Genomic DNA, 17,829 nt, shown 5'->3' with positions numbered 1-17,829 from the left:
CAAGATGACGATGGTTCACTTAGGGCAGAGCAACATCGTAAAGATGATAGGTGCCCTAGGCCTTTCTCCTCCAAATCCGATTCTGCAGGCACAGATGGAACATCAAGAGTCGGAAGACGGTGCTGGGAGCACAAAGCAAACTCAGTTGTAGAGAGGAAAGATGCTGGGCAAATTGGCCGGCCCAACATCAACCCAGCAAAGTTGTTGTGCTGCTTGAGGGAGCAGGATTTGCATATACAAGACATCCTCAACCTCCCCATGTGTTGCTGCTAGTAGAAAGACATGCACCTGCACTGGAGGAGGCACTAAGCAAACATTGCAGTCCTTTGCCATGCCCTGTAAAAAAAACTGGCACTCTCAAGTCAAGATAGAAGTATATTGATAGACAGTGGAAAAGAGGCTCTACATGGTCAAAGGCTGTGTAGGTTACATCATGGGTAAAACTACTAGAGACCGAAAACAGTGCCTGGTTGATCCTGTGCGTAGGTGCTCTGTGTTTGCACACACTCCTGGGACCATCCGACTCTGGAATGCAAATACACCACTCACCTGCTGGCACTACCTGCGTCAGTTCAATTTGTTCTTCACCTGCCTGGCTTGTACGCATCCTTAAACATCCCAATAATAGATACGTGCACTGGGCAAGACTGTTTAAGATCTCCTGAAACAAGTCTGTGTTTATCTATAACTTACATGTGGTATTCCTCTAGGCACCACACCCACACACTCAGCATAACATATTTTACTTCAAGTACAAGCTTATTGGAATACATGAAATTTCAGTGAGCGCAATAAAAGCAGAAAGTGACCATTGGGCCTTCATTGCCGATACACCTTTTCCTGGACCTTTTTGTTCGGAGTCTTGAAATGGGGCAACGTTACGGGTGCACCAGTTAGCTGCAATGGTATATAGGCTGAGCTCTGTGTTGTGTGTTGATCGCTGGCACGTGAAACTCGTTAGTTCCAGCAACAACACTTTGCTTGGTTCTTGGCTCTATACCTATATTGTAAACTTTATGTGGCTCTTTGTTCCTCTGCAGTTCCAAAGCATGAAGTGGTGTTCCCAGTGCGACGGCATCACAAGACCCGGGAGTTCATAAGCCATGACACCAAGCTGGAACCACACCGGCAGCGGCGCTCGACAACACCCAGCGAGCATGCTGCTGTCCAGGAGCCAATCCACTATTCATTCAATGCGTTTGGCGACGAGTTCCACCTCCACCTGCGCAACAACTACCAACTGGTTTCGGATGATTTCTCGGCAACCATACTCAACGACGACGGACACAATGAGACTCTGTTCGAATTCCCGCTATGCTACTATCATGGTCAGGTCGTATCCCATGGTGACTCACCTGTTGCTGTCAGCAACTGCCATGGATTGGTAGGTCAAGCACAGAATCCACCCCTGTCTAGTCTTTCCATTGTGTGTGTTGTTGTTGTGTGTTCCATCATGTCTATACCTCACACTCTCTCTATCTCTTTCTCTCTCTCTCTCTTCCTCCTCCTAGAGTCCTCCTCGGAGTCCTCTCTTTCCCTGCTAGGCTCTCTCTCTGTCTCTCTGTCTCTCTGTCTCTCTCTCTGTCTCTCTCTGTCTCTCTCTCTCTCTCTCTCTCTCTCTCTCTCTTTCTCTCTCTCTCCCTCCCTCCCTCCCTCGTTCTTCCATCACAAAGATGCAAGACGTACTAAGGCTTCCAGAACAGGGCAGGAAGTCAGCCTGAAAACCTGCACTAGCGCACTGCACACGAATTGATGTACATGTATGACAGCTTCCCAGTTGCAAGCAGAGCCACAGAGTCACATGGCAGCATACTGGCAGCACCTGTGATTCATACATGGCCTGCTCCCCTCCCCCCCCCCCCCCCCCCCCCCCACACACACACAGTTGCCATTCCATGCACGCTGGCATGCCACTGCTGCCTGCGTGTGTCACATAGCACTGCATTGTGCTGTTCCCTGTAGCCAGGCCTTCTCACCAGGGGTCCTTGCCATGTCATGCATTGTAAGGAAGCCATTTGCCCCCAGGAAGACCCTTGTCAATAGGACGCTTCATATCAACGCACTGCATGACGGGTTTCTACATAATAAAGCAAATGTGGATGCCCTGTGGCCATGTGGGTGAAGTCCTCTCATCGTGTTCCGTGTTTGCATGGCGCTGGCAAGATAGGACCGATTGAAAACTAGGTTTCATGACGACTGACAGGTAGTGATTGGCTCCAGTTATACTCCAAACAGGACATAGACGGTCCTTTAGCGGTGTTTCTTTACTTTGACAGACCCCCGTGTTTGTGTGTCCCCGGCTCTCTCTGTGCTGACACTAATTTATCAGGTAGGGCACCAACAATAATAAATATTGTATTTCACCTGAAAGTAGTCTCTGATTTCCCGCCTTCAGACGGTACGTCTCATTGCGAATCTGTCTGATCTTGTTGGCACTAGAATGGGGCAATGTACGTGGAAGACGAGCGCTTCACGATCGAGCCTCTGCCGGCGTCCATGCTGATGGCCGAGTACAATGGGACGGGCGAGCCGCACGTAATCTCCCACTCCGACCAGGACGGAAACGGACAGCAGCAGCAACATGGCAACGCCAGCGCCAACAATGCCAGCAGCAATGACACAGAACGCTGCTACTCGCAACGTGAGTGTAATTGTTTACACTATAAGAGCATCCTACTTGCGGAGCAAACACCAAAAACATGGAACATGGATATGGAATACCGTTGTCAACAATACCATTGTGTTGTGAATTTGCCAAGATATCGGGTCCCCAGCAAGATTCTCACCCTCTTGCAATTATCATAAAATGCGTATGCCGCTGATGTGTGCTCTTCCTTGTTGTCATGCGGTGGATGCTTTGCAAGTGGGTATTGTCGCCGGGGCGTAATTTTGTTGTGAGCGCACAATCAAAAACGCGGCAAGGTAACACAGACATTTAGGGTGACAAGATTTCGGGAATCAATACTGAGAGCAGTGTTGGGGTATCCCAGTACATACAGCCCACTTCAATTAGAGATGTGAAGCTTGGGAAGAGGCTGACACCTAGTCATCCAGCCATCCGGGTCCGGGGTCATGTGTGAGCTATATACTGCACTGCTGTTCTGGGTCATGTGTGAGCTATATACTGCACTGCTTCCTCCCCTATAGCCTATATTGCACATTCCTTGGCTCTCATCTGTGCCTGCTCCTGCTGCTCCGGGTGGCTCAACCGGACTTTCAAGACCGTTGACATGTTCGTGAGTGTTACTGGACGCCATCTGCTGTCAAATAGTGCACTCAGTGTGCGCGTCAGGCCGATACGTCTGGAGCAGCTAACAGATGTGTCTGTTGAAGAGTTGAACTGGATCCCGGTTTCCTCCGAAATTGGGTGACATTGGGCGGTTGTCACATGCCATCCGTGGGTGGGTAGGGTGGTGCATGTTACCAGCATCTTCTCTTTCCTCCCATGCAGCTTTTTCCGCCTTGTCTCGGGCGTTTTTCAGAAACCTTCCCCTGCTGAGAGGTGGGATTGACTCCATTTAACAGCGGACCGGTTGAATGTCAATGCAAGCTTGAGGCTCGGCTTTCCACCAAAAGAATGACCAAATGATTTGCTAGGTAAAGTCAACATCCTAGCCCTGGCAACAGCCCTGAAGAATAACCAGTCATTTGCCAGGCTCTTCATGACAGTAGCAACAGCAGCACACTGATGGTGTGCTGGACCAGTTATCTAGTAGCTCCTTACAACTACACGTACAGTGAAGTGCTGGAAATGCCAGTACGTGATCACTATTGTCTACTGTTGGAGTAGATTGTTGTTGTTGCTGTGCAGCAGGTGCATACCGCACAGTAAAAGACGGACACTGAGACTGTATCTACTAGTACTAGTTTCACAGTCAGTAGTACAGCTGACAGGATCCACTGCTGGTGGTATGCAGGCCGCTAATAACATACTTACATCCATCATGTCACTGCTTCCCTGATTGATAGAGAGAGGGGGGCATCATTACGACTTCCAAGTACTCCATAAGCAGCTCATTTTGCTGAGGATCAAGTATGTCCTCACTTGAAATGATACTCTCCCTTAAATGCATGCCTTCTCAGTTACTGGGTTCCCATTTTGCTATGCAGTGGACTGGGTGACTGCTTTGCGGGTCATAGAGGCTCCTGTGCAGAGGCACGCAACAAGCAGTAGGTGAATATTCTGTACATGATCCACTTATGGCTGCAGATAAACAATCATCTTGAAGTAGACAAGTAGCAATAAGTACTAGTCAGTGTAGTGCCCTGCTGACAAGGGCGCAATGATTATGAATAATGATAATGTCTCTCCTAGATCCTGCCTTGGGGTGGGTTAGGCAACCATTTAGATGTTGCTATGGCCATCGTTGTGAGGCAGGGTGTGTAGGCCTCTGCCTGGTGCTTATTATGGATATCTGATGATTCCCATCGGCACCACTGCTGTTGTCAATTTTGGGCTTTGAGCATGCTGTAAAGTGTATTGCTCCTGTAAACATTTTGTGTTTGGCCTGGCCTATGGAGCCGTGGCTTCTCTATGGATGGCGTGTCATCTGTCTGCATGTGGAGGAGGTCAAGTTGTTTCCAAAGTACAGCATTTGTGGGGTTCAGGAATTGAGTTGACCGTTTGGATGGTCCAGTGTGTGGGTAGGGTAGGCACGGACAGAAGTACCCTGCTGACATTGAAAATTGGCACCCTGGCTAACTTTGAATGAAGCTAGTATTGAGTCCAATCCAGACTGTTGTTAGTATTGCACCCACACCAAAGTGGCCCTGAGCTAAATAGTGTAGAACAACTCATTGATGTCCCCTCTTCACTGCGGTGGCCCTGGAACAGAGAGGGTCAGCTGCAGACAGTAGTAATGTCGTCGTACTGCTGGTGATTGCCTGCAACTACTTTGTAGGTTTGGCAGTCTGAGTCATCCCTCCTGTCTGGGATGGAAGTAATTGGTGTCTTCCTTGGCATTTGAATGTCAGCGTCAGGGTTTCAGTCCGGCTAGGCCATGCTGTAGGGAGCCATATTAGTGACTGTGTGTGGTCAGCCTGGATGCTGTGATGTATTGTACCAGTTCCTGTTTTCGCATGTAGACTTACTGCCGTCACGAGTATGCGTTGTTAGTGCTAATAACTCTGGGTCAAATCAGGCACGTCTTCCCCTACTGCTATTTGCACTGCATATTTAACTGTAGCTGTGGCAATGACCAGGGAGATGGTCCTTGTTCACGATGGTGACTAGCCCTTATGCAGTATCAGTCTTTCAGGGCTGCATGTGCTCAATCACCCTAGGCTATCTTATCCCATTCGCACCTGCAGAGGACTATGCAAAGTACTCAGTACCAAGCTGATCAGTGGCGTATTGGCGTATGGCCCTATTGCTGCAAATTCATGTTTTTTTAAAGCACTTGTCCATATGATGTGCATGCCAGACACTATTCATGCATGCAAACAAGCTACATACATGTAGCAGTACTGGCCCGGACCTGTCTCAAGCCTTAGGCAGCTGCTGATCTTTGGGATTCCTTGACTTGTAATGGGGGGGGGGGGGGGGCACTGAAACTGAGCATGTTTTATGCAATAGTGAAAGCTCTTTTAAAATAAAATAGTCTATCCTCCCAAAATTGTCTTGTTTCACAGCTGAAGAAAGCCCCGTGGAGGTTGCCCCGGAGTATGTCACTCTGTCTTCCGGCGTTGAATCCACACATCCGGCAGTTCCGGGACTAGGAGAGAACGGAGCGCCGCTGAACCGGAGTCGCCGCAGTGCAGGCGAGGACGGCACAGCCGGCGCACGAGGTGCCAAATACTCGCTGGAGGTCATGCTGGTCCTCGACCAGGCCATGATGCGCAAGCGCAAGTTCCGAACGGCATCGGAAGCCAACACGTACGCCCTGTCACTGGCAAACCTGGTACGTGTGTGTTAGTCCGACGTAGCCCTGAGCAGAAATATCGATTGCGAAAGGGATCTTGTAGTTCCGGCTTTGTGCAATTCATATCTAAAGTTGAGCTTTTGAGGGAAACTATTAGCATTATTCCAGTGGTGTTTCGCTCCTGTCCCGAGCGATCTTGTGCTTTGTGTTACTTGCTTTCTTCTTCTCTAGGCATCTCTACATTTCAATAGAGGCATGCTGGGAATCAATCTAAACTTTGTGGTCGTCCGCGTCCTTATTGCCAATCGATCTGAGGTAAGCGCGTGCTATTGGCTGCCGTAATGCTTTGAAGGTACGGAAGGGCAAAGACTGGTTATAAAGTTGTCAACACCTCTCACTTCATTTCAATCTTTTCCAACTGCCTTCCAAGAGGAAATGCAAACCATTTAGGGTGTGAGTTTTGCTGTCGATGTGCTTCAAACTTGAAAGGATGTGCTTTACGTGACAGACCCGATTCAACACTGCACTTCAGCCTTCATTTCATTCTCATGACTGTTGGTACTACGTTCTTCAGGATGGTCTGCGGATTGGTCACCATTCGGTGAAGGCACTGCGCAGCTTTTGTCAGTGGCAGGAGAGTCGGCATTACACGCCCTGGGACAACCATCCCAGCCACTACGACCTCGCCATCCTTATCACAGGGTAGGCCATGCCGCATTCTTTACAACTTTCACAGTACACCTAACGTTATTACTCTTACAGGTTCGGGCAGGTGTGTCCAGAACCATATTGAGAGCACCGGTTGCCGCTACAGAGAACCTGGCGAACTAGGGCTCATGTTGGTGCCAGTCAGAGTCTGCAGCATTGGGATCCGTTGTTGCAGGAAATGTAGCCATGCACGCTGTCCTGCTTCTGCAGCTTCCATGGTGTTGCATTGCGGTCAGCTTGGCAGGTTCAACTTTTCCTGTCTGGGATTGCGGAGCAGACATGTCTCAAGATGCTCATTAGATGCTCATTAATAATGAACTCTGCCCTGCCCGGATATGCACAACCCGCATTCACGAGAGACCTGTCATGTCGTTGGACTCTGTTTTCGCTCCTGTGTTGTTCGGCACTAGTCATTGTCCTGTTAGGGTTGACCTTGCCCATGCCTTGCGCGTTTGTTTACTATGTCCTGCATGCATGTTCCTGTGCGTTGTGTGTCTCTTCACTTCAGGAAAGAGCTATGCCCACATCAGGACCATGCTGGTTGTGCTGAGCTCGGTAGGTGTAGCCCAAACATCACACGTTGACCCTAATCATAAGTAGACGTTATGCTTGGGCGGATTCCCTCCTCACTTTCCGCTGACTGAACCAGCAACAATAGCAGGCGTTGTTTGAGCTGGGCACTTGCCAATGGCTGCTGGATATAGCCATGACATTGCGCATTGTTTAGTGAACTTGGCATTTGCATTGTTTTCCCTTTGCCCTACTTCAAAAAGCAGTAACTGTTGTTGGCACGTATGGTACTGTGGCTGACACATCATTACCTGTACTGTGGCCTTTGTACTCAGGCAATGCCTAACGGAACACAAATTAATTTGTCACAGTCTAATTTGATTGGTCGGTCATCGTATTGCTAGTGTTTAACCCCCTCTGGGAACTTAATTATGACCCAGGCAACTTCCTTGTGCTTCTGATATGTTGCAAGTTGTGGGACAAGGGTAGATCTATGCTGTTACTACTACAAGTACTACCACTACTACTACTAGCATGCAGCACTGCTGTGTACTTGGCAGTAGGCAATACAGTAGTCCTTGCCGTGTGGCAGTTTGAAAATATCCAGTGACAGGATCACTAGCCTGCCATAACATGATGTTGGTGCCATGTGGAGCAGGGGAAGTGGCATGTGGAGCAGGGGAACTTCACACATTTCTTCCCGGGTGCAGCTGCCTGGGAGGTTGTAGCTATCCTTAGCAGTGCTAAGAGAGTTTCACACCAGAACCCATGCCTACTGTGTGGTATCCTGCTGTGCAGCATAGCTAGCATTCCGTACCTACACAAGGATAATTATAGAAACTCAGCTATTGCATCTGCAGGTGCTGCTAACCTGGGGAAACTTCCAAAATAAATAATTGACAGCACAATTTAAGTGCTACCTGCTGGGAAGAATTATACACCTGCACTTCAGCTTTTAGGGATTGATTACAGTGTCACAGTTTGATCCTAATTTGAAGAGTACACAAGCAATGGGGATTCTCTAACTCAATGTTGTTGTGGAATGTACTGTGAACAATTGCAAGATGAGTTGCCCTCTGGTGGGCTTTGAAAAAGCCTACATCCCAGCTGCTGTGCCGTGTGATATGCCGCCAACTTTGCCCAAAAGCGGCATGTTTCTTCAATGTGTGGAATTAATAATATTATGTGTGTGTGCTTGGTGGCGAGAGTTATCCCCTTCGTCCCACCTCCTGCACCTAACCCTTGCCATTCCCTGCGCGTCCAGTTGTCCAGCATGCAATGTTGCTTATTTGGTAGGGCTTGTGAGTTGTGAATAAGCATGCTGTGTTGACCATGTGGAAGGATATCCACACAGTGTAGTCACACTTACCGGTTTACTGCAGGATGCCCGTGCAGGTGTCCACATTCCCAACGCATTCTGGTGTAGACACCATCTGGAGCTGGTTGGGCAGCTTGGGACAAAAAAATAACAAACAGATGACTGGGATTCCTCATGGTATCAAGTTACACGCCTGTCCCCCCCCCCCCCCCGAGGTGAATTGAGATCTGGCGAATACACACAGCTAGCACCGCATTCATAGTGCACACCCGGGACATGAACTACAGATCAGTCAAATCCGATTTCGTGAATAAATTAAAAAGCGCCGAGTGCTACCCGGCCATAGCAACACAGCACTACTATGTGCACTCAAACATGATGCTACCTCATTCATACAGTCAACCATTGCGGGACAGTAAAGACCGCACAGTGCCCAATGGATACTATAGTACTCCATGAGGGCTAGCCCTACAGCCAGCCTTCTCATCTAAACTGTTTTGTTTATTCTCTATTGTGAAAAGAAGAAGGACAAAATGTTACGAGTTATGACTAACTGTCCACATAATTGGCTCACCATCCGAGTTACATTTATTCTGTATCTGAATCTTTGCATTTGCTATAGCAAGTTAGAGCGTTTTATGTGTATTTTACGAGACAGCTCTGAACCTGCAATAGTAATAAACACAGGTTGCGTAATGAAGCAAAAAGACACGAAAACGATAGTGTTCAAAGTTTAATACTGTTCTTGGTCCGCTTCTTAACCTGTATGCCTGGTGCATTGTTGCCGCTTGGTTGTGTGCCGTGCAGGACGTGCGTACGTCGGCGGCGCATGCTACCGCTACAGGATGTGCTCCATCACCTACGACTACGGTATCGGCACTGGCTTTGTCATGGCACATGAGACGGGCCATAGGTAAGCCGCTAAACAGTTTCCCCGCCATGACTTGTTAAACCTCCCGCATCACATGTTTATTGGCACTATGTCATCGTGATTGTGGAATAATAGTAATAATAATAGAAATAAAAAACCACCCGGCCGCTAAGCTAAGCCAGGCTAGAACTATGGTGTGCATGCATGGCAAGCCGCATGGGCAATGAATCAACGTCTTGGCTAAGAACAGTATAAAGAATACCTTTGACAGTACACTGGTTAGTATTATCGATTCTCCTTACCTTGCCGATACTCGCGTGGGTGCATGGTTTGAGGATTGTGAGTCGCCACACATGATCAGCCTGCTGATACTTCTTTTCTTGTAATAGGTCCACACCGTAATACTGATTGGCAATTTACACCATCTGTTGTCTTTTATTTTTTAATGTTTTTTTACGCTTCCAGTCTTAACCTTACCCATGATGGCCATCGCTACAACGAGAACGGTTGCCCGAGCGACAAGGGCACGATGATGACGGCAGTGGTGGCTGGCGGCAAGAACGTGTACACCTGGTCGCAGTGTAGCAAGAGAGAAGTGCAGAAGTTTGTCAGGTGAGTGTGTGAAAAGAAACATTCACCTGTGTAATTTCAAAATCGAATGTTGAGACAATAATATTGGGAAGGAAAGGAATATATGGATACGAATTAAGAGTAACTGTCAAGCACTGTAACTGTAGAGTCAGTACTTAACTCGTATCCATATGTACCTTTCCGTTCTACATTCACCTGTGTACTATATTTTGAATGGTAAGAAATTTGAGTGGAACTGCCAAGGTCCACTGTGTGGCCTTGAGTAGGTTTGCTTGCGTACTGAGACAGTAAGAGCAGCAATGGCTCTTTGTGTCATAAACTTGAGCCCCATGAACATTCAGGAAAAGTTGATCATCTCTGGCTGTAGAGGTTGTTCTAGAAAAATGGCAGAGTACTTGTATGTAACGATTTGGTATGCACGTCTGATGTTTGTATCATTGTTAGCAATTTTACGCCAACATGAGCATGCTTTTCTGTGTTCGCGGTACAGGTCCGGGCAAGCGTACTGCCTTCACGACGCACCCATGCGCAACCTGTCGCGGCCGTGGGAGATGACCGGCCGCCGCTACAGCGCCGACGATCAGTGCAAGCTGTGGCTGGGTCCAACGTCGGCCGTGTGTCCTTTTAGCTATGTCAGAGATGTAAGTAAAGTCCTACTATGCCCAAGTGTTACGGTTAGCATTAGACTGATCCATACTGAAGTGTCTACATCCATAGGACCAGTACCCCTCTCGAGATCAATACACGGGCGTCAATGTGAGGGTGGTGATATGATTATATCCTAATTCATGTCTGTATTTGTCTTGGCTTGATATCTACTTCACAGTAGCGTTGAACGTGCTCCTTTTTGTGTTGTTGTTATTGCCATCGCTTGTGCAGAAACGCTGCTCGGAGCTGTGGTGTCGCAGTTCAAACAACTACTGCCGTACGACACACGTACCGGCGGCTATGGGCACTCCGTGCGGAACGGGAAAGGTACGGACACGGCGGCGACGTCCGTGTACATGTAGCCACCTGTTGTTTCTGTCACAGCTAACCAGGGATATTGTGTACATTTTTTATTGGTTGTTTTTCATAACATTCTGTGGTAAGTCTTCCCTGTGGATACTTTGGCTGGGAGACTTGAGTGAGATGCTGACTATCCCATACTTTGTAAGGAACCCTTGTCTGTTCTAGACTGGAGAAACCCGTTCGATTTTTCTGTTCGCACCCTTCTTTTCCCGTCCTATAGGTTTGTTACTTTGGGAACTGTGTTGCTGACACGTTTCGCCGGCAAGCACAACCAACAACACGAGCGCCAAGACCTGTGGTCATCCCTGCGGTGGAGAGGACCGAGCCACCACCACGCGTGGAGCAACCCAATCGGCCAAACTTCAGCATCCGCACCAAGGAAACGCCGGCGCGCCGTACGCGGCCGCCTCCTGTGCAGGTGCGAGTGACGACCAAGGTGGTGGTGGCCACGACGCAGGCCCCGCCGCCGGTGATTCAGCCACAACGAACAGTGTGGGGAGATTGGATGAGTCACGGCAAGTGCTCCAGAACCTGCGGCGGTGGAATCCAGTTCTTCATTCGGAGATGCTTGCAGGGCAGGTGAGTTTCCGACGCATGGCGGAGCGTGCTTTGCAAGTTCATAAATATTGTGTGGAGACAAATGACCATTGTACATCAGGGGCATATCTGGTCCCCCTTTTAGGGGGTGCATGGCCGCGTACGTGTAGGAAGGCTGGTGCATGTCATTCATGGTCATGATGTGCATGCTGAACCTAGGTCGAAAAATGTTTAGGGGAGGGGGCACCTGCCCCCCCCCCCCCCCCCCCCCCCCAGTGCCCGATGGGGGCTATGCGCCTGTACATACATATACTTGAATAAGTAGACTCACACAATAGAGTGACTACCATTTCGATGGACTGAAATGTGCAATAGTGAGACGTATACAAGATGCATTGCAATCAGAAGCAAAAGTATATGTACACAGCTTTCATAGCGATCGATGCCGGAACACTCAGCCCATGCACGCACTGTGAAATGCTCTTGCAGGCGTTTCGTAGCCACGCAGAACTGCGATGGCGAGTGGTACCGCGTGGGCCTGTGCAAGACCAAGGAGTGCCCGGTGGAGTCGCGCGGCATGTACCTGAAGGAGCAGTGCATCCGGGCCGGCCGGCGCCTCTCCAACGACCCCAGCGAGGAGTGGTTCCCCGGTTACATGGCGGCACAGCGCTGCCAGCTGCAGTGCGTCTCCTCCATGAACCGCACGTACAACAGCTACGTGGAAAACGGCACGCCGTGCAGCTATCGCTTCAACAACCGATGTGTCTCCGGCAAGTGCAAGGTACGACCTGCTGTGTTGCTAGTACAGCCGAACTGCTTTTAAGCAAAGCTACCTTAGTGTCTTCCACATTCTGCTAGTGTTTGTATTCGCACTATGGTAGAAGTTAAGGGGGTATATTGATACCTGTCCTGCCATGTTTTCAACGTACTAGTACTCATATCTGCTGCAATTTGCTGATTTCTCTTCTGTTCAGGCATTTGGCTGTGATAACAAGTACGAATCGTCGGCATTCTGGGACAAGTGCGGAGTGTGCAAGGGTGATGGATCGACGTGTCGCCAGTACTTTGGCCTGCATCGGCCAACGACGCCGGGTTCCAACTCCACAGTCCTGCGTCTGCCCAAGGGTGCACGGTCCATCTACATCAAGGAGGGAGCTGCGGTCGATTCTGCGTTCTTGTGTGAGTGCCCAATGTGTGCATCTGTAAGAGACCCAGCTCACTCGACAAATCAAAAAATTGATCAATGCAGTGTGCTGGCTCTCCGTAACAATAGCTCCAGGCAGCAACTGTACTTTGAAGTGTGTGGCGAGGTCACGTGACAATGCACATGTGTGATTTATTTCACTTTTTTTCGCACACCTGTTAGCTTGTTGCATCTACTGTACCTTACACTGAAATTTCACTGCAATGTGTGTGTTCTGACTCTGCTTTCTCTCACGTAGACGTTCGTCATCTCGGTGGCAAAGTGGCTATCGACGGTGCGTGGATGCGGGGACGGAAGCAAGACGTGCTCAAGGTATATCTAGCCGGTACCGAGTTCACCTATAAGCAAGCGCCTCGTCGTCCAGAAGTTCTGACGAGCTCCATAGCTCCTCTCAATGAAGACCTGGTCGTGGAGGTGAGGAGCTTGTTCGGGTACCTGAAAAATTACAATGAAGTCATGGTGAACCATTAACTTGCTTTTTACATCAACGGAGTGTGAGCTTACCACATCACCCTCACCGCTAGACACTGCCTCTGCCACCCTGGTATGATCAGGCATGGTGGTGGCCTAGCATGAGTGAAACTTCTCTAAGCTGGTCGTGTTAATGAATTTCTAAACACAGCTCTATGACCCGTAATAACGCGGATGTGCAAACTTTTCTTTTCTCAACATCAAGAGCTTTCTGGCTCTGGGTAAAACTGTCTATCCATGTCAGATCACCTATATGATTGTAATGCTAGTTCATTGCTCACTGTGTGAGCCTGGTTGGTTTACTTTGCGTTCTTCTCAGGTGGTGCGCCTGCGCCAGACATCCCTGTCAGTGCAGTGGCGCTTCCTGATAAACCCAGACGACAAGGACGAGGACTATGTCTGGTCGCAGATACCGGAGAGGTGCTCGGTGACGTGCGGCAAAGGTAAACACCACGATGCGTTGCCTAACTGTAACTACATATCTTATGGCAGTGGACACCATTTATTCATTTTATTCCAAGCAACACATGGCTGGGGTAGCCAATGACCACTTGCGCGTGGCGATTGCAGGGTTTTCATAGCCAACCATGCTGATACCCTGTAAATTACGTGCACTGACTGATTGTGCATTCTAGTGAAACTCGTTGGAATACTGTTCAACCCTGCATGGTCATGCTCAGAATGGCTCGTGCACCATTAAATTTTGTAGCTGGACCCACTCCTGAGCTTTAAAAGTATCCAAAAACGCTGCTAAGCTTGGTTTTGCTTTTTGATGGCTGCCGCAGGAACAAGGAGGACGAAAACATTCTGCATACGTCGCAGCACGCAGGAGCAAGAAGAGGATCAGTTCTGCTCCACGGCCGGACGAAAGCCGACGGACAAGACAACAGACTGCACTCTCGACAGCTGCCCGTCAGGGTGAGTTTAGAAAATGTCAACCAATACTGCGCTGGTTGCTCTGCACATGTACAACAAGGAAACTAGCAAGTGAAATTTAAGTGGCATGCAGAAGCTAATGATTGTGTATCCATAAATTTTGTGCATCATGAGGCTTACTAAATACTAGTATTAATACTTGAAGCCTGCCATTCGTTGATGAATGTGGCCAGATTTGGTGATATAGAGGTGATGCGCTGCTGTTTTGTGTGGCAATGTGTCTTGCAGAGCTGACTGGGTGACAAGGGCGTGGACGGAGTGCTCCAAGAGCTGTGATGGTGGTAGCCAGTGGCGACGGGTGCCGTGCCACGCTAGCGGAAAGGGTGTCTCTAAGTCGCTGTGCCGTAAGCCAAGGCCGCGCACTTCACGCAAATGCAACCTGGATCCGTGTCCACAAATTGTAAAGGTAAACCTGCAAAAAATTCAAAAGTGCGCGCACACACAGATGCAAAAATTGTTTTATGTTAAAATTTGGCGTGTCCTTTAATTTTTTCTTGTCATACCTGCGATCGTCATGACAGAAATGTCTGGGGAGGACGTTTGGTAAGATGTCATTCAGTAATACTACATGTATATATTCTAATATTCATGTAGTATTATTGAACGACACCTTAAAATTTCTCTCATCCTCCTTGCCGTTAAATAGACTGTTGTCCACGCTGGTGACGCAAATGGTTGCGGCGCATATAGGAACATTACCAGCTAAGTCTTATGGAAAGCTCCGGGTTCCAAACTTAATAGTGGATTCCACGTTACTTGTTTGTGAATTGTCCTGTTTGTTTGCCCACAGGTGCATGGGAAATGGTCCAAGTTTTCACAGTACTCAATGTGCACGCGTACATGTGGCGGTGGTGTGCAGTACAGGAGAAGAACGTGTACTAACCCAGAGTAAGTTGTCATCACATTCCTGCTGGTGATGGAGATGGTACCGTTGATGTTGCTGCCACTGCTACTGCTGCTGCTGTAACAACACGTGCGGCCACAATGCCGCTTGCCGGCACGTCTTAAAGCAGGCTAACATTCCTGGAATGTCTATCTGACTGAATCTAGCCTAGTCATATCCTGGATTCGCATGTACCTGTCCATATCGTAATAGTATGCGTGTTCAGACCAGTGCGGCAAAGCCAGGTGAGGCGCGACACAGTTTCCATGGTGAAATGTTCGTGTGACATTCATCCGGGCGGAACCGCGACGAGTAGACATAGTATTAACGGTAGCAGTCCAGAGACATTTTTCACCCTCACCTGTCCTAATGTGTGTTGTGCCGTGCTGTTACACCTGTCCTAATGTGTGTTGTGCCGTTCTGTTACAGGCCCCGAAATGGCGGTGACTACTGTGAAGGACCGTCGCTGACAGCACGCGTTTGTAACTCACAGGTAAGGAGGACTGTACACTTCCGGGGCGCTATATTTCCAAGCATCCAAAGGAAGACATGTCTATCGAGTACAACATACTGTGAAAAACAACTCAGATACTTACTGTGGAATGTCCTACTGGTCTTCAGCCTTCTCACCGGAGTCCGAAAGGATAAACTGTTCTATGTAGTTCAGAAGGAGGTGCACAAAAGAGCTTTTCTCGGAAAGTGCCGACTGTGCTGCATTTGGTTTCTCTTGTTGAGTGACCGAATGCTCCCAGTTTTTCTTTTTAATGATATTGCAGCAGGTTTTATTGATTACACGTGCATGTACCTGTGTGTAAACTTGTATTATGCGGGTTGTGCTTGCAGGAGTGTGACAGCATCGTGGACTTCCGAACGGAGCAGTGTGCCGCGTACGGCCGTCGGGGCAGAACTGCGGACGGCACCAAGTGGATCCCACATCCTGAATGTAAGGGCACGCCGCACGCACGTTCACGTAACGTTAATGGACTCTTCTTCTCAGTCTTCTGTTGCTTGAAGCGAGCGTATGGCTGCTGCGACACGGCGACCTAACCGCTTATTCTCCCTTCAAAGTATTCCTGCTGTACATGAGTGGATGCATCCTTACCTGGGAACAACTTGATATGAGCTTAGCTCTGCTCTTGTCTAATGCTGACCCCAAGAAGGGTTGGGTCATGACTTTCCCTGAATGTGGTGTGTATTTGGTTTGCGGTGCGTGTGTGTTTTATACAGACCTCAACCAATGCAAGCTGGTCTGCACGCCGAAGGGAGGAAATCAGCCCGTGGTCAAGAAGTCGCGCGCTGCCGACGGAACTCGCTGCCATCCGTTCCTCAACGACAGGTGCACGTTTGGCTTCTGCAGAGTAAGCAGCGACTGCCTTAGTCTACCTGGGCTTAAAGTGAATTGTGTGTTAAGACGACAGCAGTGTTCAGAAAAGAGATCAGGGAGTATGGCAAACTTGGCACGTCAAAACTGCATACCGGAGTACTTGAATACATAGAGAGAAAGCAACTGTAGGTAGGGAGTTAGACCAGGTGGTGAGAGTAGCTGGTACAGTGAAACCTGTCTACGACGACCGCTCAAGGGACCTTCAAAATCTGGTCTCTGTTACCAGGTGGTCTCCTTATTCAGGGTCATTTGACTAGAAATAGCATCCCTTGGTCCTAGTTCCAGTGGTCTTCTGGGACAGGTGGTCGCCTTATCAGTGTGGTCGCATTGACAGGTTTTACTGTAGCTCTTACCTGCCTATGGTACTTTTGTACACTTTGGTCAATGGCGGATGGATCTAGAGTGACCTGGAACATAGTACATAAAGAAAAGAAGAGATCAATGCCGTAGGGATGGAAGAGGAAACTCATTGCAACTTTCACACCTTGGCTTGGCTTATTGGCATGGGTACTTTTCATGCAATGGATTGTCATGCGTGTTTGTGTTAAAATTCTATTCGGGTGATGTGTATGTGTTTGTGTGTGTGTGTGTGTGTGTGTGTGTGTGTGTGTGTGTGTGTGTGTGTGTGTGTGTGTGTACCTTGCATAGACTGTGGGATGCGACAATGAAATCAACTCGGATGCGGTGGAAGATCGATGCGGCGTGTGCAATGGCACCGGGAGCACGTGCCAGGACTTTGCCAGTCGCTACAACGTCAAGCATTTCGTCAAAGGTATTACTATGAGCGCGAACGTTGGTTTATGGAAATCTTAACCGTGACGGCTGGCTGACTTTGGCCGTTTGTATCAAGGGCAGCAGGCATTGTAACGTAATATACTGCATACTACACTGGTGAAGTTCCCCTAAAGATAGTTCTCTGGCAGCTATCCGGTCAGTGCATGAACTGGTGAAGCTGGAGACGTGAAAGGCCCACACTCACACATAGTTATGGTCCGGATCACCACACTGATACGTTCTTTAATATGGAGCTTTCCCATCAGTCTTTGAGGTACTGCACTAGCAGGATAACGGAAGCGATGTGTTTTACCAATTCTATGTCTATGCAGTGTACCATATTTGTGTAGTTGAATTTTCTTCTTCTGCCTCTGCCGCCACTGCCACTACTGTTGCTTCTGTTCCTACAGGTGTATACAGAGTGTTCAGGATTCCCAAGGGTGCACGGTTCCTGAACATCAGCAAATCAGCACGATCAGTCAACACTTCACTTGGTAAGTCAGCAAGCACAGTCAGCCCCTACTACTCAGTAGCTGTTTGTTTTTGTCCACATAATTATTTATTTTACGAGTTGGGTTTCTGAATAATAGTAATAAGAATAAAACAGTGGCAGACCAGCTGCTGCGCCCTACAACTTCAGTGCGGGAAAACCTGTAGGAAGCATTGCGTTGGTTGTGAAACTGGTCACACGTGTTTCTGTAAAGGCCAGCACATTGACGTGTACTCAATGGTGATCACTCTGGGAAGTTAGTTGTCTTCATCCATTGCAA

At 48.7% G+C, this 17,829-nt stretch overlaps 1 protein-coding gene across 3 annotated transcripts in view; it reads left to right on the top strand.

Annotated features, from left to right (window-relative positions):
* LOC135815890 (A disintegrin and metalloproteinase with thrombospondin motifs 18-like) overlaps window positions 1-17,829 on the top strand; it is a 39,764-nt gene that overhangs the window by 17,696 nt on the left and 4,239 nt on the right. For all 3 annotated transcript variants that reach the window (XM_065329255.1, XM_065329246.1, XM_065329238.1), the window contains exons 4-26: window positions 1,041-1,384; window positions 2,440-2,641; window positions 5,632-5,900; window positions 6,093-6,176; window positions 6,436-6,563; window positions 7,078-7,124; window positions 9,205-9,310; window positions 9,734-9,880; window positions 10,350-10,500; window positions 10,739-10,834; window positions 11,091-11,449; window positions 11,897-12,188; window positions 12,382-12,586; window positions 12,850-13,025; window positions 13,402-13,525; window positions 13,868-14,000; window positions 14,247-14,424; window positions 14,809-14,906; window positions 15,331-15,394; window positions 15,745-15,844; window positions 16,129-16,259; window positions 16,934-17,057; window positions 17,470-17,553. In XM_065329255.1, coding sequence (XP_065185327.1) covers window positions 1,041-1,384; window positions 2,440-2,641; window positions 5,632-5,900; window positions 6,093-6,176; window positions 6,436-6,563; window positions 7,078-7,124; window positions 9,205-9,310; window positions 9,734-9,880; window positions 10,350-10,500; window positions 10,739-10,834; window positions 11,091-11,449; window positions 11,897-12,188; window positions 12,382-12,586; window positions 12,850-13,025; window positions 13,402-13,525; window positions 13,868-14,000; window positions 14,247-14,424; window positions 14,809-14,906; window positions 15,331-15,394; window positions 15,745-15,844; window positions 16,129-16,259; window positions 16,934-17,057; window positions 17,470-17,553 — 3,642 coding nt within the window. The remainder of the gene's footprint in view (window positions 1-1,040; window positions 1,385-2,439; window positions 2,642-5,631; window positions 5,901-6,092; window positions 6,177-6,435; window positions 6,564-7,077; window positions 7,125-9,204; window positions 9,311-9,733; window positions 9,881-10,349; window positions 10,501-10,738; window positions 10,835-11,090; window positions 11,450-11,896; window positions 12,189-12,381; window positions 12,587-12,849; window positions 13,026-13,401; window positions 13,526-13,867; window positions 14,001-14,246; window positions 14,425-14,808; window positions 14,907-15,330; window positions 15,395-15,744; window positions 15,845-16,128; window positions 16,260-16,933; window positions 17,058-17,469; window positions 17,554-17,829) is intronic.

The sequence above is a fragment of the Sycon ciliatum genome, chromosome 1 (genome assembly GCF_964019385.1).
Source record: "Sycon ciliatum chromosome 1, ocSycCili1.1, whole genome shotgun sequence".
NCBI classification, from domain to species: Eukaryota; Metazoa; Porifera; class Calcarea; order Leucosolenida; family Sycettidae; genus Sycon; species Sycon ciliatum.
This window is presented reverse-complemented; position numbering and strand designations above follow the sequence as displayed.